The sequence below is a fragment of the Dermatophagoides pteronyssinus genome, unplaced genomic scaffold, assembly GCF_027571235.1.
Source record: "Dermatophagoides pteronyssinus isolate colony J.1.1.1.1 unplaced genomic scaffold, Derpt_VIB-CSIC_2022.12 sq0011, whole genome shotgun sequence".
In the NCBI taxonomy this organism is placed as follows: domain Eukaryota; kingdom Metazoa; phylum Arthropoda; class Arachnida; order Sarcoptiformes; family Pyroglyphidae; genus Dermatophagoides; species Dermatophagoides pteronyssinus.
The window spans coordinates 1,089,074-1,111,549 of record NW_027461535.1 but is presented as its reverse complement, the minus strand read 5'-3'; the positions used below and the strand labels follow the sequence as shown (position 1 = coordinate 1,111,549).

At 28.4% G+C, this 22,476-nt stretch overlaps 1 protein-coding gene across 1 annotated transcript in view; it reads left to right on the top strand.

Annotated features, from left to right (window-relative positions):
- The first annotated feature begins 2,432 nt into the window (after positions 1-2,432).
- Pka-C1 (Protein kinase, cAMP-dependent, catalytic subunit 1) overlaps positions 2,433-22,476 on the top strand; it is a 34,865-nt gene continuing 14,821 nt past the window's right edge. The window contains exons 1-2 of the mRNA XM_075821615.1: positions 2,433-2,493; positions 10,291-10,998. Coding sequence (XP_075677730.1) covers positions 2,439-2,493; positions 10,291-10,998 — 763 coding nt within the window. The 5' untranslated portion in view covers positions 2,433-2,438. The remainder of the gene's footprint in view (positions 2,494-10,290; positions 10,999-22,476) is intronic.

The following is a 22,476-nucleotide window of genomic DNA, read 5'->3' as shown; positions in this document are numbered from 1 at the left end:
TCAGTTGCCCAAATGAATTGAAATGAAATGGAAAATTAATGAGGCAAACAGGTGAATCAATTGGTGATTGTTTTTTGAAAGTTTGATGACGATAAAATCATCAACAACAAAAAAAAAATTGTTTGAAAAGATTGATTGTGGGTATGTTTTCTGCACCAGAGAATCGATAATCGTTGATTGTTTTTTTTTAGTTTTATTCAAATCAATCCTGTTGTTGTTGTTGTTGTTGGTTTTTCATTCAAACAACAACAACAACAAAAAACCTAAAAACAACAACAACCTGAAAAACAACAACAAACCTAAAAACAACAAAACAACTTTTTTTATTACTGTTGTTTTCGCAACAACAACAGAAACAAAAAAAAAATCTGCTTGAATCATCATGTAACACAGACATCAATTGTGTGTCTAAATTAAATTCTTTTTTTCATTTTCATTTTGATTGATTGATGAGAATTTGATGTTGGACGTCAGCACGTGTACTATAGCCACCGTGTATAACATGTTGCATGATTTTGTTTTGTTTTGTTTTTTTGCTTTTGCTTTTGCTTTTGTTTAACGAATGGTTAAAATAAACAAAACAAAAAAGCTAAATTCATTTGAATACCTTTACATCAAGAAAGAAAGAAAAAAAATGTTGATTATAAACATTTGGTTTTTATTTGTCGGGATAAATCATCATCATTATTTTATCATCAAAATCTGATGTTTTTCTGTGTGTGTTTTTTTGTTTTCTTCCAAATCAATGAATAGATATATCGTTCCAGGAACCAATCGATCAGCAATAAAAAAAAAATCATTGATTCAAAAGTTTTTAAGCATCAAAATTTCCGATATTTTTGTTTTGTACGATAACATTATCATCATTATTTTAGTGTTCAAGTGTGTGGCACAAAATCAATGAAAATTTTTTTGTTTTGTTTTGTTTTGTTCACATCTCGTTATCGATGATGATATTCAAAATCACAATTCAGAAAAATTAACAATCGATAAAACAAAATGTCAACTTATGTTTGTCAATTTTCAAATTTTGAAACGATAAAAAAAAGAGAAATTTTCCATCGGAATCCATAAATAATATATTCTCCATCCATTCAATCATCATCAATAATCAACAAATTTTCAAGGTAAATTCAAACTAGAAAACAAAAACAAAAAAATTCAATTAAGCGAAAAATCTGCAAAAAATCTGATTAATTGAAAAATGTTTGCAGGTGATCAACGACAACGACAACAAAAATTCATTCGTTTTTTCCACTGTTTTTTTTTGACGCCAAAAAATCTATATCTGATACAGCAAATGAAACAAAAACGAAAACCAGTCGCATTTCAGTAAAACGAAACTTTCCAAGATTTTTTTTTGCGTAAAAAATGCAGACACCTGTTGTTGTTGACATGGGATATATATTTTATTTTTAACATTGAAAAACATGTAAACAAAAATGAAATGAAAGAAATTCATCTGTTACTATCGGCCATTGTCGTCTTTCTTCTTTCGTTCGTTCATTTATCAATATCGATATTAGCGAAAAGTTTGTCAATGAATGTGATGTATTTGATCTTTGATTTTGTTTAAAAAAAAGAATGTTATATGATTTAACACAACTCGAATCAAAATGGTGCAAACTTGGTTGACATTAAATGAATGAAAAATCAAATTTTCTTGTTGTGAAAAGCGAAAGAGAAAAACATTGGAATCTTTTTTTTTCTCTAGTCCAATCATCAACAACTACTACAGCGAACGAAGTAAGTTTTACAGATAAAGAAACATAGAAAAGCACTGAAACATGGAAAAATTTATTCATGTTTCGTTTCTTTTGATTCAATAATGAATATTGATGACAATTTTTTTTCGAATCAAAAATATGGAAAAAACGAAACGAAACGAAATATGAAAAATTCATGATCAAATCAAACATCATCTTTACCACTAATTCTTCTTCGCTTGATGATGATAATTTTGGATGTCCTCGACAACTTGTTGATTGAAATAATTTTTTTTTTCCATTTCATTTTTCAAACTAACTAACTAACTAACTAAACTGATGAATGAATGAAGATGATGAACATGTTTATATTTTTAAATATTTTCAAGTGTAACTTCTTTACAAAAAAAAAACGAATGAGAGAATGTGAGATGTTGATGAAGAGAAATCTAATGATGATAATGATGATGATGGTGATGAAAAGCAAAAAAAAACTTGTTGCTGTTGTTGTTGTCGGTGATAATTAAAAATTTTTTTGTAATTTTCTTCTTCTTCTTTATTCCAAAATTCAATTCATTTTTTAATTATTCGTCATTATCATCATCGATGATGTCTATTGTTGTTGTTGTTTATTGCATATGATTTGTTTTGTTTTGTTTTGTTTTGAAGAAAAGTGGAGAAAAACTTCTTCGAAAACAACAAAAAAAATGATTTAGCAATTTTCATCATTTGATGATTTACATGTTTTCCAACCATTTGTTTTCATCAACTGGCAGTCAATTATCTGGTTTGTAAAAAAAATTCATTTTTGAAAATGCATCTTTTTTTCCCTTGTCGATTTGGCTAAATCGATCGATCTTGGTGCTAAGAATTTCCAAAGAATTTTCACCCGAAAAAAAACTAACAAATTTTCTTTTGACTGTTGTCAATCCCAAAAAATAGATCCTTCTTTGTTTATTTACTTTTCCAAATCAAAAACAAAATGATGCCAGATTTTTGATGATTTTTTTTCCACTATAGTTCATATTTCTTTATCCGTTTTTTGTTTGCTATCTGTTAATCCCTTCTCTCTCTCTCTCTCTCTCTCTCTCTCTCTCTCTCTCTCTCTCTCTCTCTCTCTCTCTCTCTCACTCGGCATCAATGTTTCAAATCAATTTCGCTTGATGAAAGTAAAAAAATTTCCCTTTTTTTCATCTTCAAACGATTTGAAATTGAAAACAAAAATCATAAATAATTTATTCCAAATCATGGATTCATCATCATGGATTCATTTGGACATTGATGCACACATTGATACATACACACTCAAAACACACAAATACTTGAGAAAAAAAAAAAGAAAACATTACATTACAAATCGAAATGTCGATCGATCGATCAATCGATTGATTAGAATGATGATGATTATGATTAAAAAAAGTTGATAATCAATAATTATTGATTATCAACTATTTTGTTTGTTTGTTTGTTTGCCATCAATCCATCGATCTATCTATCTATCCAAGTATCTAATTTAACCATCCGTTTCTCTTTTTGGATTTCTTCTTTTCTTTTTCGTTTATCACCATCCAATTTTAGTGTCTTAGATTTTTTTTATAGTGTTGACGTGTGTATGTTTGTGTCATTGAGAGATGTGCGGCCACGATGCCAAATGATGATAATTATTAATAATGATAATGATAATTGTTGCATTTTTTAATCTGCCTGGTTGGTTGGTTGGTTGATTGATATGGTGGTTATGATGATGTTGGTAATGTTTGTGGTTGTAGTGGCATTAATCTTTTCTCAAAGAAAATATCAAAAACTTTCCTCTGATATAATAAATTTTTAATCAATTTCTTTTCTAATTTCAATTTAGATATTTGAAATTTTGTTGTTGTTGTCGAGAGAAAAATAATCCTGGTTAATCGTAAGACATTTTTTCTAATATCAAACGAGCCAAAAGAACGATTGATGACGAATATCAAATCAAATGTTTTCGTCAATCATCATCATCATCATCATCGATTGATATTTTAATTATGAATTTATATTAATTGATCGAATGATTTTTTTTTTTGATCATCTCTAATACAGCCAAAGATTCAAATCATCATTATTATTGATTGATTTTCAAATCTTGTCATTTTCATTTTTTTGTTTGATTTGATATTGATATATTCAACAGACAGACAGCAAACAAACGAAAGAAAAAAAATCAACCATCCATCCATCCATCCATTGCGAAGCGGCAAATTTATAAATGAAAACAAAAATTACAAATTCAATATTGTAAATGAAGGAAAGAGAGAAAAATGAATAAATAATTTCTTCAATCCACTTATTGATTTACGTTTGATTTTTGATGCTCAAAATCATCATCATCATCAACGACGACGACGAATGTTCATCATTGATTTTCTACATAAAGTTTCTTTGTTTCTGGAAAACAATTTTGAATTTTGAATCCTCGTGAAAGAACCAAAAAAATCATCAAAAATCAAAAACCCAAAAATCAAATCTAATTTTGTATTAAATTTCTATTTATGAAATTCTCCAGAAAATAAACAAACAAGCAAACAAACGTTAATATTTATCAATCAATCAAAACATTTATCGATCAATCAATCAATCAATCAGCCAAACGGATATCATCCCTACACACACATCAATCAATCAATTAACAATCAATCAATCAACGAACATAATTTGTGAACAATCAATCAACCAACCAGAAATTAACTGCTATCAACCAAACTAGAAAACCAGAAAAGAAAAACTTCAATTAATCATTCAGCCAACTAAAGCAAATGAAAACTGTAAAAAAATTTTTTATTTTCATAGTTCCATTAAACGAAAACGGTGATGATTATATGGTGATTATTATGGTGGTTTTTCATTTTCAGTGTGATGTGTGTGTTTGTTTGTGTCCTAGAAAACCGCAATTTGTTTGAAACCCAAAACCAAAAATCATAAAATGTGTACAGCGAAACAAAAATAAAATAAAATAAAAATTTTACTGTAAAACTGTAATTTTAATTTCATCCAAAAATAATGATTTGTCGTCGTCGTCGTTGTTGTTGTCGTCATTGATGATATCAGGCTATGTGTTTGTGCGTGGTTTTTTTGATCTACACCACTAAAATATCACACTCTCGACACATATGATCTCGATTTTTCTGTTGGATTCTATTTTGTTTTTTACATTTTGGTTAATTTTTTTCTGGGTTTAAAGTGAATTTGATTTTTTGCAGTTTTTCTGTGTTTTGTGGTGACCATCAATTTTTTTTTTTACCAATAAATAACAGCAGCAACAAACAACAAACAAACGTAACAAACAAAAATGTCGTTTAAAAAACTTTTCAAACAAAAAAAAAGATACCGATGGTAAGTTGATAACTGATTGATTGGAAATGGATTTTCCTTGAATCTTTTCAGTCATTTTTTTTCCTTCAATGATAATCTCTGATCTATTTCAATTTTTTGCTTTAAAAAACAAAAATGTAACAAAAATCAAAATAAGTTACACATTTCACTTGTGCTGCAATCTAGTGATTACATTTCTAGATATTTTTCTTTTTTCCCAATCCTGATTCCCATAAGAATCTTCTATTGCCAGGATTCAAAACATTTCTGCTATTCACTACTTTTTTTTTCAATTTTTAAATCAACGGTTAAAAATTACGGTCGAATAATTTTTCAAATCAAATCAAAAAATTCGGGTTTGAATGAATTTTTTGTTCAATGGATTTTTTTCTGTTGTTGTTGTTGTTGTTGTTCCATTTAAATTAACCAGAATCTTCTATTGCCAGGATTCTTCTTCATTTTGCTTTATTGAAATTCATTCATTCATCATTTTGTTGTAACCAGATTCTTTTCATGTTTCGAAAATAATGTTTCGAAAATGTTTAATCAAATTCAATTCAATTCAATTTTCATTTTGCGAAATGAAAAAATTGAATATTGAATATGAACGAAGAATTTATTCTTGCTTTTTTTGTCATAAAATAGTCATTTTTTTTTCATTTCATAAAATCTAGATCAGTCATCAGTAACAGTTCATCACAACAATCATTATTCGTGAATGATGATGATGATTCTGCATTATTTTTATTTCATTTTTTCTCTCTCTCTTGTTCTCATCACATCAATATCACCTTGATTTTTTCTTTCAAAATTTTATGTTTTTATGAAAAAAAATTGTTCGTTATTGTTTTGACGATTAATTAACAGATAACGAAAAAAAACAATAATATGAATAATTTATTACGAAAGAGAAATCTCGAGAAAAAAAATAACAACGGTAAATGTTGATGATGATCATCTTTCAGCAGTTAAGTTCATCAAATAACATTGATGATGATTTTTGCTCTGTGTTTCGTTTTGTTTCTCTGTTTTACTTTTGCTGTTTGTTTCGTTTATTTGTTTTTTGTCTGGGCTGAGATTGAAAGAAAACAAACAAAACAAACGAAAAAAAAACTAATTTTCCGGTTCAATATAATGATTAAGATGATCAAGATGATGATGATGATGGTGTCACAGTGTTAACAGGAATAATTTTTTCTTATCGTTTTTTTGTTTTCTAATTTCAGTGTGTGTGTTTGCACTGGATCTATTTACCTTTATTTCTATGATTCTTTGATTAATAAATTTTTTCCCAATGTTTTTCCTTGTTTGTGAAACAAAACAAAAAACTGTTTTCAAAACATTATTGTTACGAATATTGAAATCAGAAATGAAATTCTTCTTGTTGTCAATTTGAATTTGTTTTGTTAAGTTGTTATTTGTCGTTTTCGTTTAAATAAACAAAAATCCCGAAAAGAAAGATAAAAACTTTTCAATTGATTCATATTGTTGACAATTTTGAGTTTGAATAAAAACTTGAAATAAGCAGGGTAAGCATTTTTTTGATGTAATGATGTAATCATGATCTTTTTTCAAATGAAAAAACCTTCACAAACCAAAACAAAGATGCAATTCAAAAATCGATTAGATTAATTAGAAAAAATGGAAAAAAATTCAGGCTAATTAAATAATTTCTCTCTCTCTCTCACCTGTGTCTGTGTGAAGAATATTCTACCACAATGAATCAATTTCCATGTCAAGCGCATCTAATCCGGGTATGCATTGCGCATCCATCCTGGATTTTTTTTTTTTTTTTTTTTTTTTTTTTTTTTTTTTTTTTGAATTTGGTGACCCAGTAAAAATAGAAAAATTATGAATAGAAAAATTTTTCAATTAAATTTTTTGTATTCCAGATTATCTTTGTGTAAGGGAAAAAAGGTAGTTATTGCCAGTTATTATTGGTTGAATGGTTTTTTTCAATACCCAAAAAGTAAAATCATTTTTTTTCATCAATTTCAATTCTTTTCCTTTGCTATAAATAGATTTATATGAATATAAAATGCACCTGAATGAAACGAAAAAAAGTGAAGAAAAATTTGAATCTTAGATTTCGATACAGTTTTTGTTTTTTTGTTTCAACGATTCTGAACTTTTCCATAATAAATGAATGTAATGTAATAAATGAAACAAAACCAAAAAAAATTGACCGAAACAGAATAAAGAATCCCTGATGTTTTTTCATTATTCTTTCATTATTCTTTCGTTTATTTCATTTCAAACATATATAAATGATACAGGCAATTGAGAATTTTTATTCTTGCATTTGTTCGTTTTTTTTTTGTTGCTCAAAAGGTTTGATTGTTTTCTCTCTCTCTCTCTCTCTCTCTCTCTCTCTCTCTCTCTCTCTCTCTCTCTCTCTCTCTCTCTTGCTTTCGACACCTGGATGAATCGTTGATTCATTTTATGTTGTCTATCTGTATCTCTTTGTTTGTATGTTTTTTGCATTCAATTCCTATTATAATGAACATAAAATGAATGAAAATGTCGAAAAAAAAGAAGTTATATTTAGATACACACACACACATTCATATATATAATTTTGGCGATCAAAAAAAACATTTTCTTTTCGTTTCTTTTTTCCCATTAATTTTCCTCTATTCACATCTCTCTTCATATATGATGATAACAACGAAGACGACAATACTGTCACAAGGCTATTGCCAGTATTCTCGTTTTCGTTTTTTTTACCTGAATGGTTCTTAAATTCTCTATTGGTAGTTGATTGGTTTTTCTTGATCATTTCTCATTATTGTCGTTCGGTTTTGTTTTTCGTTTTTTCGTTCATTAGTTTGCCAAAGAATATCGAGCAAGAGATTTTTCTTATTCGGTAAAAGGAAAACATTTCTTTTTAGTTTTTTTCAATTAAAAATTTCTGGTTTTTCAACAAAAATGACGATAATCCTTTTTTGGTTTTGTTTTTAATTGAAAAAATTTAAACCAAGAAAATAAAAATTCTGATTCTGGATTCTTTAAAGGAAATCATCATTGTTGTTTTTCACATCCTTTTTTCCCGAAAATTACCTGTTTGTTTTGTTTTGTCTGTTCGGTTTTTCTCTTGGTTTGAATTTAAATTTTTTGTCCTTGAAAATCTTTGATTTATTCTCAGTAAATTGAAGATTCATCTAGGAATTGAAAAATAAAAATAACTAAAACAAATAAAAAACAGGAACAGAATCAAGAAACAAAAACATTGAAAACATCTAGTTCGCCGTCGCAAATAAATGTGTCGCCTTAACACACACACACATGCCCTTTACATAATAATTTTGCAGACGACAGTCATCAGAATTTGATATTTTTATAATCAAATTCTTCATTCATTTCATTTCAGAATCGATTCATTTTGTGTGTGTGTTTCTGGGTTTTTCATTTTATTCATTCATTTGAATCATCCAGATTTGAATTTATTTTTGTTAAAATGAAATTTGACAATGATGATGATGATGACAAACTTTGTTAACACTTCGATAGCGCCTTAGGTTCCGGGTTTGTTTTGCTTTGTTTGCTTGTTTGCTATTCGGTGAATATTTCGGAATCAACATTCGGCCGCTTGTTTCAATAATTTTCTTTTTCATTCTTTATCGATCAATATACAATGAATAAATAAATAAATCGAAAAGAATTTGAAAGAAATTTCCCGGGAATTTAATTCATCAATTTTTTATCATCATTTTAAATAATTTTCATTTTTTTAAAATAAAAAATTACGAAAATTTTCCAATTCTCAAAAGAAAATTTCCATAAGTTTTTTTTCTCAACAAATATTTTCTTCCGGAAAATTTCTCCCGGAATCATTTTGCTGTTTTTTGTTTCATTTTTTTTCAAATTCTTTTGTCATATTGAAAATATATATTTTGTTTGTGTTTTGGGCCCAAAAAATGATGATAATAACTTTGACAACGACGTCTACGACGACAACGATCAATAATTTATTACCTGTCAATTTTCAATCATCATCATATGGATCGAATGACAGATTTTTTCTTGAAATTCAATAAATAAATGTTATGTGTGTGTGTGTGTAGTGTTTCTATTCGATTACATTACATTTTTGTTTTGTTGTTTTTATATTGGTTTTGCATTTCAAACAAAAATTTTTCTCTAAAACTTTCTCAATTTCTCAATTCATTTGATCAATTTTTCTACCAGATTTTTTTTGCGACTGATCAATTTGATGTTTTTATTGGTTTTTTCATTGTTTTTTTGATTATTTTTGTGATTTTTCTCGGTTTAAAACAAATAATTCTTGATTTTCACATCATAATCATCAGAGTTTTTTTTTCGATGATCTTGATGATGATAATAATGTGTCTAAATCTTTCAAAAACAAAATTCTTTGCCAATAAAATATATCATCATCCACAACAACAACAACAGTTTTTGAAATTTAAAAATAGAATTTATTTCTTTTTCGGTGAGTTTTCCACTGTGTTCATAATGAAAGAATATGACAACCATACACACACCGATTGAAACGATTAAAAAATATAAAATCGTTGTCATCATCATCAACGTCTTCGATATTCTTAGTACAAAATCTTGATGTTGATGATTTACATGTTGTTTTTTTTCTGTTGTTGTTGTTGTTGAATTATCATGTTTTTTTTTATAAAAAATATTTCTGTTCAGTATCGAAAATGATTCTATAATTATTTTTTTGAAAACATCATCAGTTTTTTTTGTTTTCTCTGTTCATTTCAATGAATGTGTTTTGTTTTTTCGTTTGTTTCGTTTGTTTTCGTATGATTTGTATCCGAGAAAAAGCATTCTGACAATTTTTTTTTCTTGGTTGTCTGATTTCAGGAAAAAAAAATCTTGATTTTGAATAAAAAAAATAAAATTCTTTCAAGCAACCAAAAAAGAGAAAACAAAATTCAAGAATTGAGAATTTGTTTTTTTTTTCGTTTTCTTTCATTATCCGTTATCATCATCATTTTGTTCTTCGGGTAATTTTGTCTTCAACGAAAAGCCAATTTGTTATCATTCAAAAGTTCGGTAAATAATATGTGTGTGTGTGTGTGTGTGTCGAACGACAGAATTCACACAAACCAATTCCAATAGCATCCTTCATTTATTCACTTTTTTACTTTTTTTTCATTTTTTTTTGCTTTTCATTAAAGTAATTAACTTTTTTTCTTTCATTTTCTTCTTTCTCATTTTGTTATTCGTCAATCAATGATGTGAAAACATATTAATATAGTGGTACTTGTGAATGCAGTACCTATCGAATCTGACCAACAACAACTGCAATATCAACATCAATCATCATCATCATCATCGTTGAAGAAAAAATCCAGCCCTTTTAATTTATTTCGTCGTAATAAAGGTTCTGCATCATCATCCGCATCTGCAAAAACTAGCCATAATTATTCGGTAAATGATTTAACCGGTTTTGATCAATCAACACCAGTAACATCACCAGCATTACCATCATCATTATCATCATCAGCACAGAATTTATCTGATCAACAACAACAACAACAACAACAAGATTTATCGATTAATAACAATAATCATTCTAGTCAAATTGTTGACAATGATTATCAACAACAACAACAACAACAACAAACAAATCAATCAACTGAATTGAAATCGATATTGAAAAAATCTAAAACAACAACAACAACAGCAGCATCAGCATCATCATCATCAACAACAACAGCATCATCATTATCGAAATTATTTTTACGTAAATTATCATCAAATGAATTGAATAATAATAGTGATAAATTAGTGCAACAACAACAACAACAATCAAACAACAACAACAACAATCGATCTCGTGATTTGATGCCAAAAGATTTGAAAAAAATGTCATCAATTGATCAAAATAATGATAAAGTTGATGATAAGAATGGTGGTAGTGGTGGTCCAACAATGGCACAGATTCTTATCCAAACCGGTAGCTGTAAGTAGAAATTCTTTCTCTTTTCTTTTCTTTTCTGATTCTTTTTTGGCAAAAGTTAGTTGCGAAAAAGAAAATTCAGTTTGTTCAGAAAGTTGAAATGAATCCGATTATCGTCTTTTGGATAGCGAAATGAAAGAAAGGACGATACCTTTTCATCATTTATTTATTTCAAAAACAGCAACCAAAAAAAATCATTTGATTCGTTTTTGTTTTGTTGAATTGTTCAGAACAAAACTAAAACAAGAAAAATGGAAATGTTATGTTTGATTTTTGATTTGAATTTTTTTGATTTGAAAAAAATTCTTTATTTAAGTTATTCTTTTCAATTTGACTTGAATGAATGAATGAATATTTGTGTGTGTGTGGTTTTTTCCTTTTGAATTTCTTAACTGCTCTATTTTTTTCTTCTCTGGATATCTTATTTATTTGATTTTTTTGATTCATCTTTGATCTTTTTATTTTGTTGTTGTCCTCCTGGTGGTTGTCGTTGGCAACCACCACCAACAACAACAATGATTTTCAGAATCATAACTTTCATGGCTGCGATATATTTTTCTTCTTGCGTTTGTTTGCATACGACTATAGTTTTTGACGATTCAAACAAAAATCCTAATATGTTTTTTCGACCAAAAAACCTAATTATAATAAACGATGAAAAACAAAACAAAAAAAAAAATCGCCTACGCACAACATTATGAAGGCGATTGGTTGATTATTTCATTTTCATTTTCATTTTCATTTTCGTTTGTTTGTTGTTTAAATATTTACTTTGATGATTTGACTATCATCACCTGTATAATTTCTTTGAACAACTTGTCATTGCCGTAGAATCCAAAAAAGAAAAAAGGAAAAAAACAACAGAATCTGAATTCTACAGAATCGAACAGAAGCCTTTTTCATTGTCAATTTTTTTTCCGAAACGAAAAAAAAATCGAGAAAGTTTTCTGGAAACTAAAAAAATTTTCTCACAATTTTTTTTTGTTCCAGGGAACATTCCTGAATTTCATCGATTTCAAGAATCGAATCAATGAAATTGTTCATTTTTTCCTCATTCTGCTCTCGATTCTAATTTCTAATTGATTCTAGATTTAATTTTAATGACGATCATCGTCATCATTAAAAGGCTGAATGTAAGGTTATTCTGTTTGGTAACCAAGAAGCAAGACAAAATACCATCATTACAGGAATTATTTTTTTCTGTTTATTTTTAGCTTAAAGAATTTAATGATGATGATCATCATCATCATAATGATTATCAAGATGTGAAATATTCATTTAATTTGATACTTTGTTGTTTCGTTCGTTTCTTTCGTTGGTTCATTCATAAGAAATTAAACAAGAATCTAAGGATAAACAAATACCACCACCATCATCATCAAATGATGATGATGATGACAAAGTTGAGAATTTTCTTTTCTCCATTTTTCTTTTTCTGCTTATTCAATCAGTTTTTTTCTCACTGTTTGTTGTTGTTCGGAAAATATTATTGATTAATGGATTTTCTTTTTTTCTTTTTGTGAATTCAAAGATTCTGATTTGAATTCCATTAACTTTTACAATTTTTGTTTGTTTTCTTTTTGTCTTCGTCCTGTGATTATTGCTGACTTTTGATTTTGAAAAAAGCAAAAATACAGAACAAAGATTTAAACGTCCGTTTTTTAAAAAATTATTCGTATCGATTTTCTGCAGTTTTGGTTGCTCTAAAACTCATTATCAAATTTATGAAATTTAATTTCCTTTTTAATTATTATCTTTTTTTGCACAGCTGATAATAATAATTATGATGATGTGATGTGATGTGTGATGCGATGTGAAAATAATTGATGCGGAAATTCAATTTCAATTCCACTATATAATGAAGGTAGCATCTTTTTCAGTGGAAAAAAAATGTATCTTTATTCGTTTATTGCAGAATGACACACAGACACACTGTATATATAAAGAATTTGTTTCGATTCTCTAACAATAGACGTCTATGTTATTTATTTTAAAAATTTCCAAAAAAAAAATCCAACTTTTAGTTATGATTCTCGGATAAAAGATGGCGTTCAAATCGATTCTCTTTTTTTTGATTCGGTTTTTTGAATTTTAAATTCATATTTTGCGCGCATAATCATTTTGAAAAAAAGTGGCAAAAAGTTTCGATGATAATAATAATAAAAAGGATCCCAGCCAAAAACAAAACTTTCAAATAAAATCCAATCGACGCATTTTTTCTATTCTTTCTTTCTTTCTTTTGCAAGTCGGCAAACTAAACAGAAATGGAAAAATATTTTTATTTTTACTTTTATTTCACCTTCAAACATTCTCCGTCAATATTTTGGCCACTATATAATACAAGATCATCAACAAACAACATCCATAAAAAACGGCTTTGTCGGCTACAAATATTTGCCGTTCAGTGTAGTTTGATGTGGGTGGTGGATGGTGGTGGTGGTGGTGGTAAATACATCAGACATCAGAATGAAAATATTGAAGAAGAAGAAGAAAAAAATCTATTCGATTAATGTAAATCAAATTTGAAAATTGTTGTTGTTTCTTTCAATAGTTTGTTGTTGTTTTCTTTCTTTCCTTCTTTCAAACAACATTAACATTGAAATTTTTTGTCTTGAAAATTCTGTTTTTCCTCTCCCCCTCACTAGAAAATTACATAATCAATGACTTTGGTGGTGTGGTAGAACTGGCTATTTTTCATCTTTTCCAATTCGCTATATATATTTCCAATATAAAATGCAAATGATAAAATGTTTTTTCTGTTTTGTTTTTCTGGTATCACATTTACATTATTCTGAACCAAATAATGGTCAGTTATAAGTAAAGAATTTATATAGAAAAAAGACGAAGAATTTTGGTTTGTGAAAAGTAATGATGGCAACAACAGAATAGAAAAAAAATCTATCAAGAATTTTATTCTGGTTGATTCGTTTTTTGTTCTGGTTTTTGCAGCCATCATCATCATATAGAATCGGATTCTGTGTGCGGGTTTTATCAGAGAGGCTAAACTAGTGAATACCAGAATTTTTACTTTCTCATTCTTTTCAAACGCACAAAGATTCTTGATTTTGGAATAAACAATGATGATTACTTTACTTCTACCCAATTGATTATATTACGTCATTTTTTTGTTGTGTTAATGGTGGTGGTGGTGGTGGTGGTATAATCATCATAATCATCATCATAATAATCAACACTTCTCTTTTCTCCTTTTTGAAATGTCTTAAAGAATAATCAAAGAATATTCTTCCATCATAATAGACTATGTGTATGTTGTTTGATATCTTTGGGTTTTTTCGGTTTTGTTTCCCTCTAAACAAAACAATACCAATTCCAATTGGATAATGGGCAACAAAAAAAAAAACGCATGCATGTTTCGTATGTTGCGTCAAATGCGCAAATGCGTCAAATAAAAATATTCATTTTATTGTAGCTGTTTTTTGGTTTGGTTGGTTTGAGAATTTAGGCAAATCTTTTACAAAACAAACAAACAAACAAAATAGTAAAATTAAACATCAACATAGCAGCAGCAGCAGAATAAAACTTGACTTTGGAATTTTCCTTTTCATTTTGTTGTTGTTGTCGGTTTTGATTATATATTTGGATCATAATCATCATTGCTGAATAATGCAGAATCCTGTACAGAATCCTGCATTAGAGAATATTGCGGATTTAAAAAAAAACAGAATTTTTAATGTATTTATAAACATAATAAACATTTTGAAAATCCAAAACAGAATATAAGAATTTTGGGATTTAAAATACAACATACAAAATACAAGCAGAAAACTTATTTGGTAGCCAACCAATATTAAATACTTTTCAATTCTTATTTTACTTAAAGATTTCAATGTTGTTGTTTCTGTGTATAAATCAGATGCGTGTTTCTATATGCATAATAGCATTCACTTACGCATGTTACGTCTATATCGACACAGAATATACAGAATTTGAAACAAAAACTAGAAAAACTAGAAAAAAATCAAAAGAATCTTTGAGTAACTATAGAATCGGTTTGCAATATAATATTTATATGTCTGTCTGTATCGTGTGTGTGTGTTTACTAAACAAAAAACTAAAACAAAACGTTATGATTACCGTTAAACAACAAAAAAAACAAGCATCTTTTTTGAATGAATGTTTTTTTTTTGTGCACTGAATTCTGTTTGTTGTTTGGTTGCTTTGAGCACATTTTTACTGCACAAAAACTTCTTCACCATCATCATCAATTTCAATTAACCCCCAAAAAATCTAAAGAAAAATTTTTGAAAATCAGCAAAAAACATCCTTGCTGTCAAATATCATCATCCACATTTTCAATGTTATCCAAATACACAAACACACACACCTGGCAATCAAACAATTTTATTTTGATCCTAATTTGATTCAATCAATCAATCAATCAATCAATCGATCAATTTGATTTGATTGATTAATTGGCGTCTCCCCCTCTAGTTCTTCTCAATTTAATCTGCTACATTTTTTTACCAAAAAAAATACAAAATATTGTCGTCATCGTCGTTGTTCTGATTAAATTTTTCTCTCTCTCTCTCTCTCTTTCTCTTGGTTCTTGGTGATATATGTTTGGTTTTTTGCTGGTAGTGATCCCTCCATACCACACCAAACACACATAATAAATTTATATCATCCGCTGTTGTTGTTGTCGAGGCAATCATAAAATAATAATAATAAAAAACAACATTTATAACGTGCATCATCATCCGCTATCGCAACAAACCTCGAACCTCATCCTAATCAATCTCTTTGGTTTGTCTGTCTGGTTTTGGTTGTTAGAGGCAAATAAAATAAAATGATAGATAGGAGTATAGAGCGCAACAGAGGACAAAATCCAAACAAAATTAATTGAAAAAAAAACGACTTGATCAAACATTTTTTAATCAACAATTTTTACAAATGTTAATCATCGTTACTTTTTGGTACTTTTTATCATTCATTTACAAACGCAAAAAACACACACATTATCTCTTCTTTGTTATTATCCCATCAATATAAGATTATGGATTTATTGTTGTTTTTGCACTGATAATCCAGGTTTTACTTTACTTGTTTTAAATGATCAAATGTTTTTTTTATTGTGTTAAAACGCCGTTTCGAAAAAATTTAATACACCTGAAATTTGATTCAAACAAAACAGCCAGAAAATATTGTTATTGTTGTTATTTGATGATCTAATTTGATCGATCTTTGATTATTCAAATAACCAAACAAACAAACAAACAAAATATTATCCACACTTTTTTTTTCTGTGTTTGTGTTTGGCTGTTGTTGTTATTTGTTGTTGTTTTCCCTCTCTGTTTAATTAAATATTATCGTTTTTTTTTCACACACACTTCTCTTCACTCTCGAATTTCAAATATTTGATTTCAATTTTCAAAAATCAATTTTGTTGTTGTTGTTTTCGGCTTTGGAATTTATTTAACAACAACAACAACAACAACGGTGACGCGTGTGCATTCCAAACATTTGTTTGTTTGTTTTGTTTAATTTCATTGATAATTTGCAGAAAAAAAACAGTGTGAAACAACCGCTAACGTCATCGACTTTAACACAGGTTTTTCGTTTGTTCTTCACAAAATCTGAATTCACCGGTCGCCTTCAAATCATCCAGTGCTAGAGATAGAATCCTTGGATCAATCAATCAATCAATGTTTCGATGATGAAAACTTGAATTTTAATTTGATTCAAAAACAACAACAACAGAAACAGCAAAAAAATCAATAAGAAATATTTCTTGAACAACAACAACAACGACTTTTATGATCGAAATTTTTTTTTAACACTTTTCGTTCTCTCTCTCCTTCGCCAATATCTGCTGTGTCTGCTGTGTTTATTTGTTTTCGTTTGGTTTCGTTCGTTCATTCGTTTGTTTTTGAACCACAAAATCATCAATTGTATACGTTTTACGTAAACGAAAACACACAACATACAAAAACATAGTGAGAGAAAACAAACGTAAACTTTGAAGCAGAAGCAAATCCTGAATATGTGTATATAGTTGATTTTGGAAAATAACGAGAGAAAAGAACCAAACGAAGAAGCAAAACGACGAAGACGACGACGACGACGCCGAAAAAAAAAATCAAGAAAATCAAATTCAAAACTACCACCACCACCACAATAAAATCACCATCAAACAAAAATAACCACCACCACCACTCATACGATGATGATGATAATATCCAAGGAGTAAATTGGATTCAATGGGATAATATTTTTTTATGCTGTTTTTTTTTTGTTTTGTTTTCTGCTTTCTCTGTTCGGTTGAATAGTGGTGTATGTATGGTGTATGGTGAATGGTGAATATATCATAACTTTGCCATAGAAGAAGACAAACAACGAAGAAGAAGAATAAAATAAATTTTTCAATTCATTCACATTATTAAACAACAACAATCATCAAAACATCATTTTTGAAATGTTTTTTTCATTCATTCATTCCATTTTGTTGTTGTTGTTGTTATTAGTGATAAAGATTATGTAATTCACTGTTATCATATTCAAAAATTGAACGAAGAAAATCTTTTTATCAAAAGTTTTCTCTTTCTCTACTTGGTCTTCCTGTTTTCTTTTCTTGTTTGCTCGTTTTCTTCTCCTTTACTCAAATGTTGTTGTTGTTTTTGTTTTCTTTGAACGAAAATTTTGTTTTTCCCCGTTTTGAATGTGGATTAAGATGGTAAACAACGACTACGACGACTTTTGATATTGAAGAAATTCTTTTCGTTTGTTATTTAATCGTTCATTTTCAATTCCATAAAATCACCGACCAACCAACCAACGAAAAAATTCACCAACCAACCATCATTATCCTGATAAACCTGATGTTTTTATTGTCAAATTGACGACGACTCTGACTGGGAAAATTAATTCATTTTTTTTGAGAAAAAAAAATTCCATATTTCAAACGAACGAAGAATTTCATCATCATTTTTGGTTCTGGTTTTTTTTTCCAGTTTTCAGTTTCCAGTTTCTTTTGATCGAACCAGAATATTACCCAGAATCCTGAGTAGTAGGAGAAAAACGAAGAAGAAGAAGAAGAAAGAAATTCTGGCTGTTTTTTTTCTCTCCCGCAATAAAAAAATTTCACTTTACAAATTTGTATTGGTCTCTGTCTGTGTGTGTGTGTTTTATGATCAGAAAACATCATCATTTTTTTTCCTGGTGGTTTAAAATATTCTTTCATCACCAACCATCATCATCATCATCATTCAGTAATATTCAAACACACGGAGAAAGAACATTAACAAACAGAAGAAAAAGAATCATTTTTTTTAAAGAATCCGAATTTCAATTCGATTCTGATGAATAATAAAAAGAAGAAGAATTTTGTTTCGTTTTTTTTTCTGCATCCATCTCGTCTGAATGATGTTTTTTTTTCTTTTTGAAAAAAAATTTTGAAATTTTGATGATCCATCTATAGACGACTACGACCATTACACAAAAAAAAAAAAACGAAAGAAAGAAATTTTCTTCTTCGTTTTTCTTCAAATCACCATCATCATTTAAAGAATCCATTTTGCTGTTTTGTTTCGTCAATCGATCGATCGATTGATTGTTCACACCACCACCACCACCACTACCACGAATCATTGTTGATAAATTCTGATCAACGAATCAATTAAAGGGTAAAGAATAAATTCTTTGTGTTTCAATTCGAGAATCTTACTGAAAATCATTCATTCATTCAAGGAAATAGAAGAAAAGTTTCGTCATTTGTGAATTTTGTTTTTTTCTTTATTATCTCTCTATAAGTGTGTGTATAGGTGTGTTATTTTGTTTTGTCGTAAAGGTGTGTTCTTTTTTCGACATTCATATATATAGTGTCTGTATCAGTGAGGTGGGTGTTGTCACACACACACACGGTTATCGATTATCTCTCCGTCTCTCTCCCTTCGTCTGTGTGTATGTTTTCAACCAAAAAATCAATTCAGTTTGTTTTTCGCTGATTGTTTTTCAGTTTTTTTGTCAACCAAAAATATCGAATGCAAATCATCATTGTTGATTTGGGGGAAAAGAAAACAACAAAACAGAAAAACCGAAAAACAAACAAACAACATTCACACACTGCCTTTGATTTGATTTGATTTGAAAAAATCAATAAGTTTTTTCTTTTGTTTTGTTTTTGGTTTTCTGTCAAGAAGATCTACTTTCTGAAGCAAACAACCAGCCACAGCCACAACAACAACAACAAGATTCTTCTGCTGTCCAATGTTTTTCTTCTGATTCTCTCTCTTCTCTCAATATTTATCAAAAAAAACGAACAAAAATCAATCAACAAATTTATAATAAAAATTTAATTTTGTAAATAAAATCAAATTTATAATTATAAAAAATTATTACAAAAAAAAATTATAAATTATAAAAAAAATATAATTAAAAATGGGTAACGCACCAGCAAAAAAAGGTGATACAACTGAAAATGGTATGTTTTTTATCGTTTTTTTCCCGTTTGTTTAAGTGTGTCTGTGTTGTATAAAAGTGTTTGATTTTCTGTCTTTTTGTCAATATCGAAAAAGAATCGATTAATATCAATCCGTCGATCAAAGAAAAAAAATCAATAATGTTTGTTTTGTTTGGGGTTTTTCTTCAATCACATTCATTTTTTTGGTTGAATGGTGAATGTTTTGCTTTGGTTCAATCAGTGTGTGTTACCGTGTTAAATTTATCTGAATCTAAATGATTTTTTGACCTTGTTTTTCGTTCGTTCGTTTGATTAATTTAAATATTTTCTGTGTTTATTTTGATTTGACTTAAATTAACGAGTATGACCTGTTTTCTTTTTTTTCATTTGCACTTTACTTTACTTTGATTTTTTTTTTTTTTTTTTTTGAATGTCATTGAAATGATAAACTCTCTCTCTCTATATATGTTCGAGGAAAAATGATTGATTGAAATATGATCGATCAGTGATGATGTAACACCACAAAGACACTCGATACTATCGATATTAGCGTATCATTATTAATCCTGAAAAATGAATATCATCATCATTATTGATTTGAAAATTGAATTTCAAAAACAAAACAAAACAGAAAAAACAAAACAGAAAGAAAACTTTCTGGAAAACAAACTTTCTGGAAAAGCAGGTTTCCATTGACAACACTGTGAATGAGATTTTTTTGTTTTGAATTTTGTTTTTGTTTTGATTGATTGTAAAAAAACAACAATTCTTGATTGTCGAAAAACAATGATGATGATGATAATTGAAAAAAAAGATTCTTTTGTTTTTTATTATTGTTTTTTTTGAAGAAAAAATTTTGCTTGTGCAAATCGCTGCACTTGAAAAAAACCCCGATCCATCCATCATAAATATAGCTTCCTTCTTAGCAATGTTTTTCTAATTTTTCAGCGATATTATCATCATCCTTACCATCCTTATCATCCCTATCAATATTCACATGGTGATGATGATGTTTTTAAAATGAACAAATTGCTGTCTCTGCTGCTGCTGCTGCTGCTACTGAGATGCTATTTTTAGAAATTCTCAATGATCATCACTCTGGCATCAAGATATTTTTCAATGATTATTTTATGTTAAGGATTTTTTTTCTTCAAAATCATCATCATCGTCGTTGTCGGTGTAGATCCATCCATCTTTTGCTATAGCGAAAAGACGTTGAATATTTTCCCTTTTTTTCATTATCATTTTCGTTTTTCGTTCGCTGTGTTTTTTGGTGAAGGGCATTTGGCAATGCCGTGGCTGTCGTATCTTAATTATTTTATCGACAACGATTGACGTATTTCGTTGTCGTCGTCGTCGTTGATGCTAGTTAAGATGATGATAATGTCATAAATGTTTTTTTCTGGTTTTGCTTTCTGTTGGTAAGAGAAAGTTTTCGGAAAACAACAAAATGTTTTTCTTTGAAAATTTCTCTACAAAAACAAACCTGAAAAACAAAACAAAAACGGAATCATTACATCATAACCACAATGATAATTTGATATGGAAATTGCGACATTCTGTTTTCTGAATTTTTCAAATTTGTTTTTTTTGTTTGTACTAAAAACTGAAATTTGATTCAGAAAAGATCATCATCATCATTTCAAAACAGTGAGAAAACCATAGAGAAAACAGAAAAATTTTAAAGATTCCAAATAACGAAAAATAACCTTGGAAGATTTGATATCTCTCTCTCTCTCTCTATGTTTTCTGTTTTCAATTTCTATTTTGTCACTTTGATCTCAATTAATATCTCTGTGTATCTCTCTCTGTGTGTGTGTGTGTGTGTGTGTGTGTGTGTGTGTGTGACATTTATTATTATTATCCAAATGATATGATAACACCATAAATTAATTAACCAATCAATCAGCCAACCAACATAGGTAGATATAAAAAGAAAAAAATGATGAACATGGAAACAGAAATTCCTTTCTTTCTATTAATTTTTTTTGTTGTTGTTGTTGTTTTTCATCAACCTGGTAACCAATCGTTACCAAATATAATGATGATGATGATGATTGATAGTCAATGAAAAGATGAAAAGATGAAAAGATGAAAATGGATGATAATCAACACCACCACCAAAGTAATACAAATCAATCAAATCAAATGATTTTCTTTACTGTTTTTTTTTCTGGAAATTTTTATCCCAAAACGTTAATCACACACACACACAGTTTGTTTTGTCGTTTTGTTTATATCCAGGTTATAGTTGTTTAATTTAACAGAGTAATTCTATCCAAAATGATTCTGATGACAAATATTGGTTAAGAATATTTCCAAAAAATATAGCCAACTTTGCTAACTTATGACTTGCGAATAAACATCTTGAGATCCAATAACAACAACAAGAAAAAATCTGAATTCTAATGACAAATTAGTAAATGTGTGGTCTGTAGGATCACCTGTCTTTTGACATTTTTTTTCTTCATCTTATGATCGCAAAATAGCAAAATGTTTCTTTAATCGATTTTCTTTCTTCTCTCTTTTTTCCCTTTTGTCATTTCATCATTTGTTTTGTTTTATTTTGTTTTGTTTTGTTTGTTTGTCTTCCCCATCTCATTATCATTATCTATTCTGGAAAATGAAATAAAATTACCTTAAATAAATTTTTTCTTTCTTTCTTCAAGACAATCTTAAGCAGTCTTATGACATAATTTATCATCATCGTTGTTTTTCATCAACAACCACTACCACCACTACTATGCCACTACTAATGATGATGATAGATATTTTTGTTAGATAAGAATTTTGAATTGCTGTTGATGTTTATCAATTGAAGAGTTTTGTTTTCCATCTTGAGAAATCTTTCTTTCTTTTTACTTCTTTTTACTGAATTTGAAAGACAAAGACAAAAGACATTCTTCCTTTCGTCGTTCGTTTCAAAAATGAATTTTTGAATTGTCAATTGTCAACGGGTATATACGTGATCTGAGATTTTAAATATATGATAAGAAAACAAAGAAAAAAACTGGATATTTTCTGTTTTGTCCAATTGTATTTTCAACTTGTTTTTGTGTTTCTTT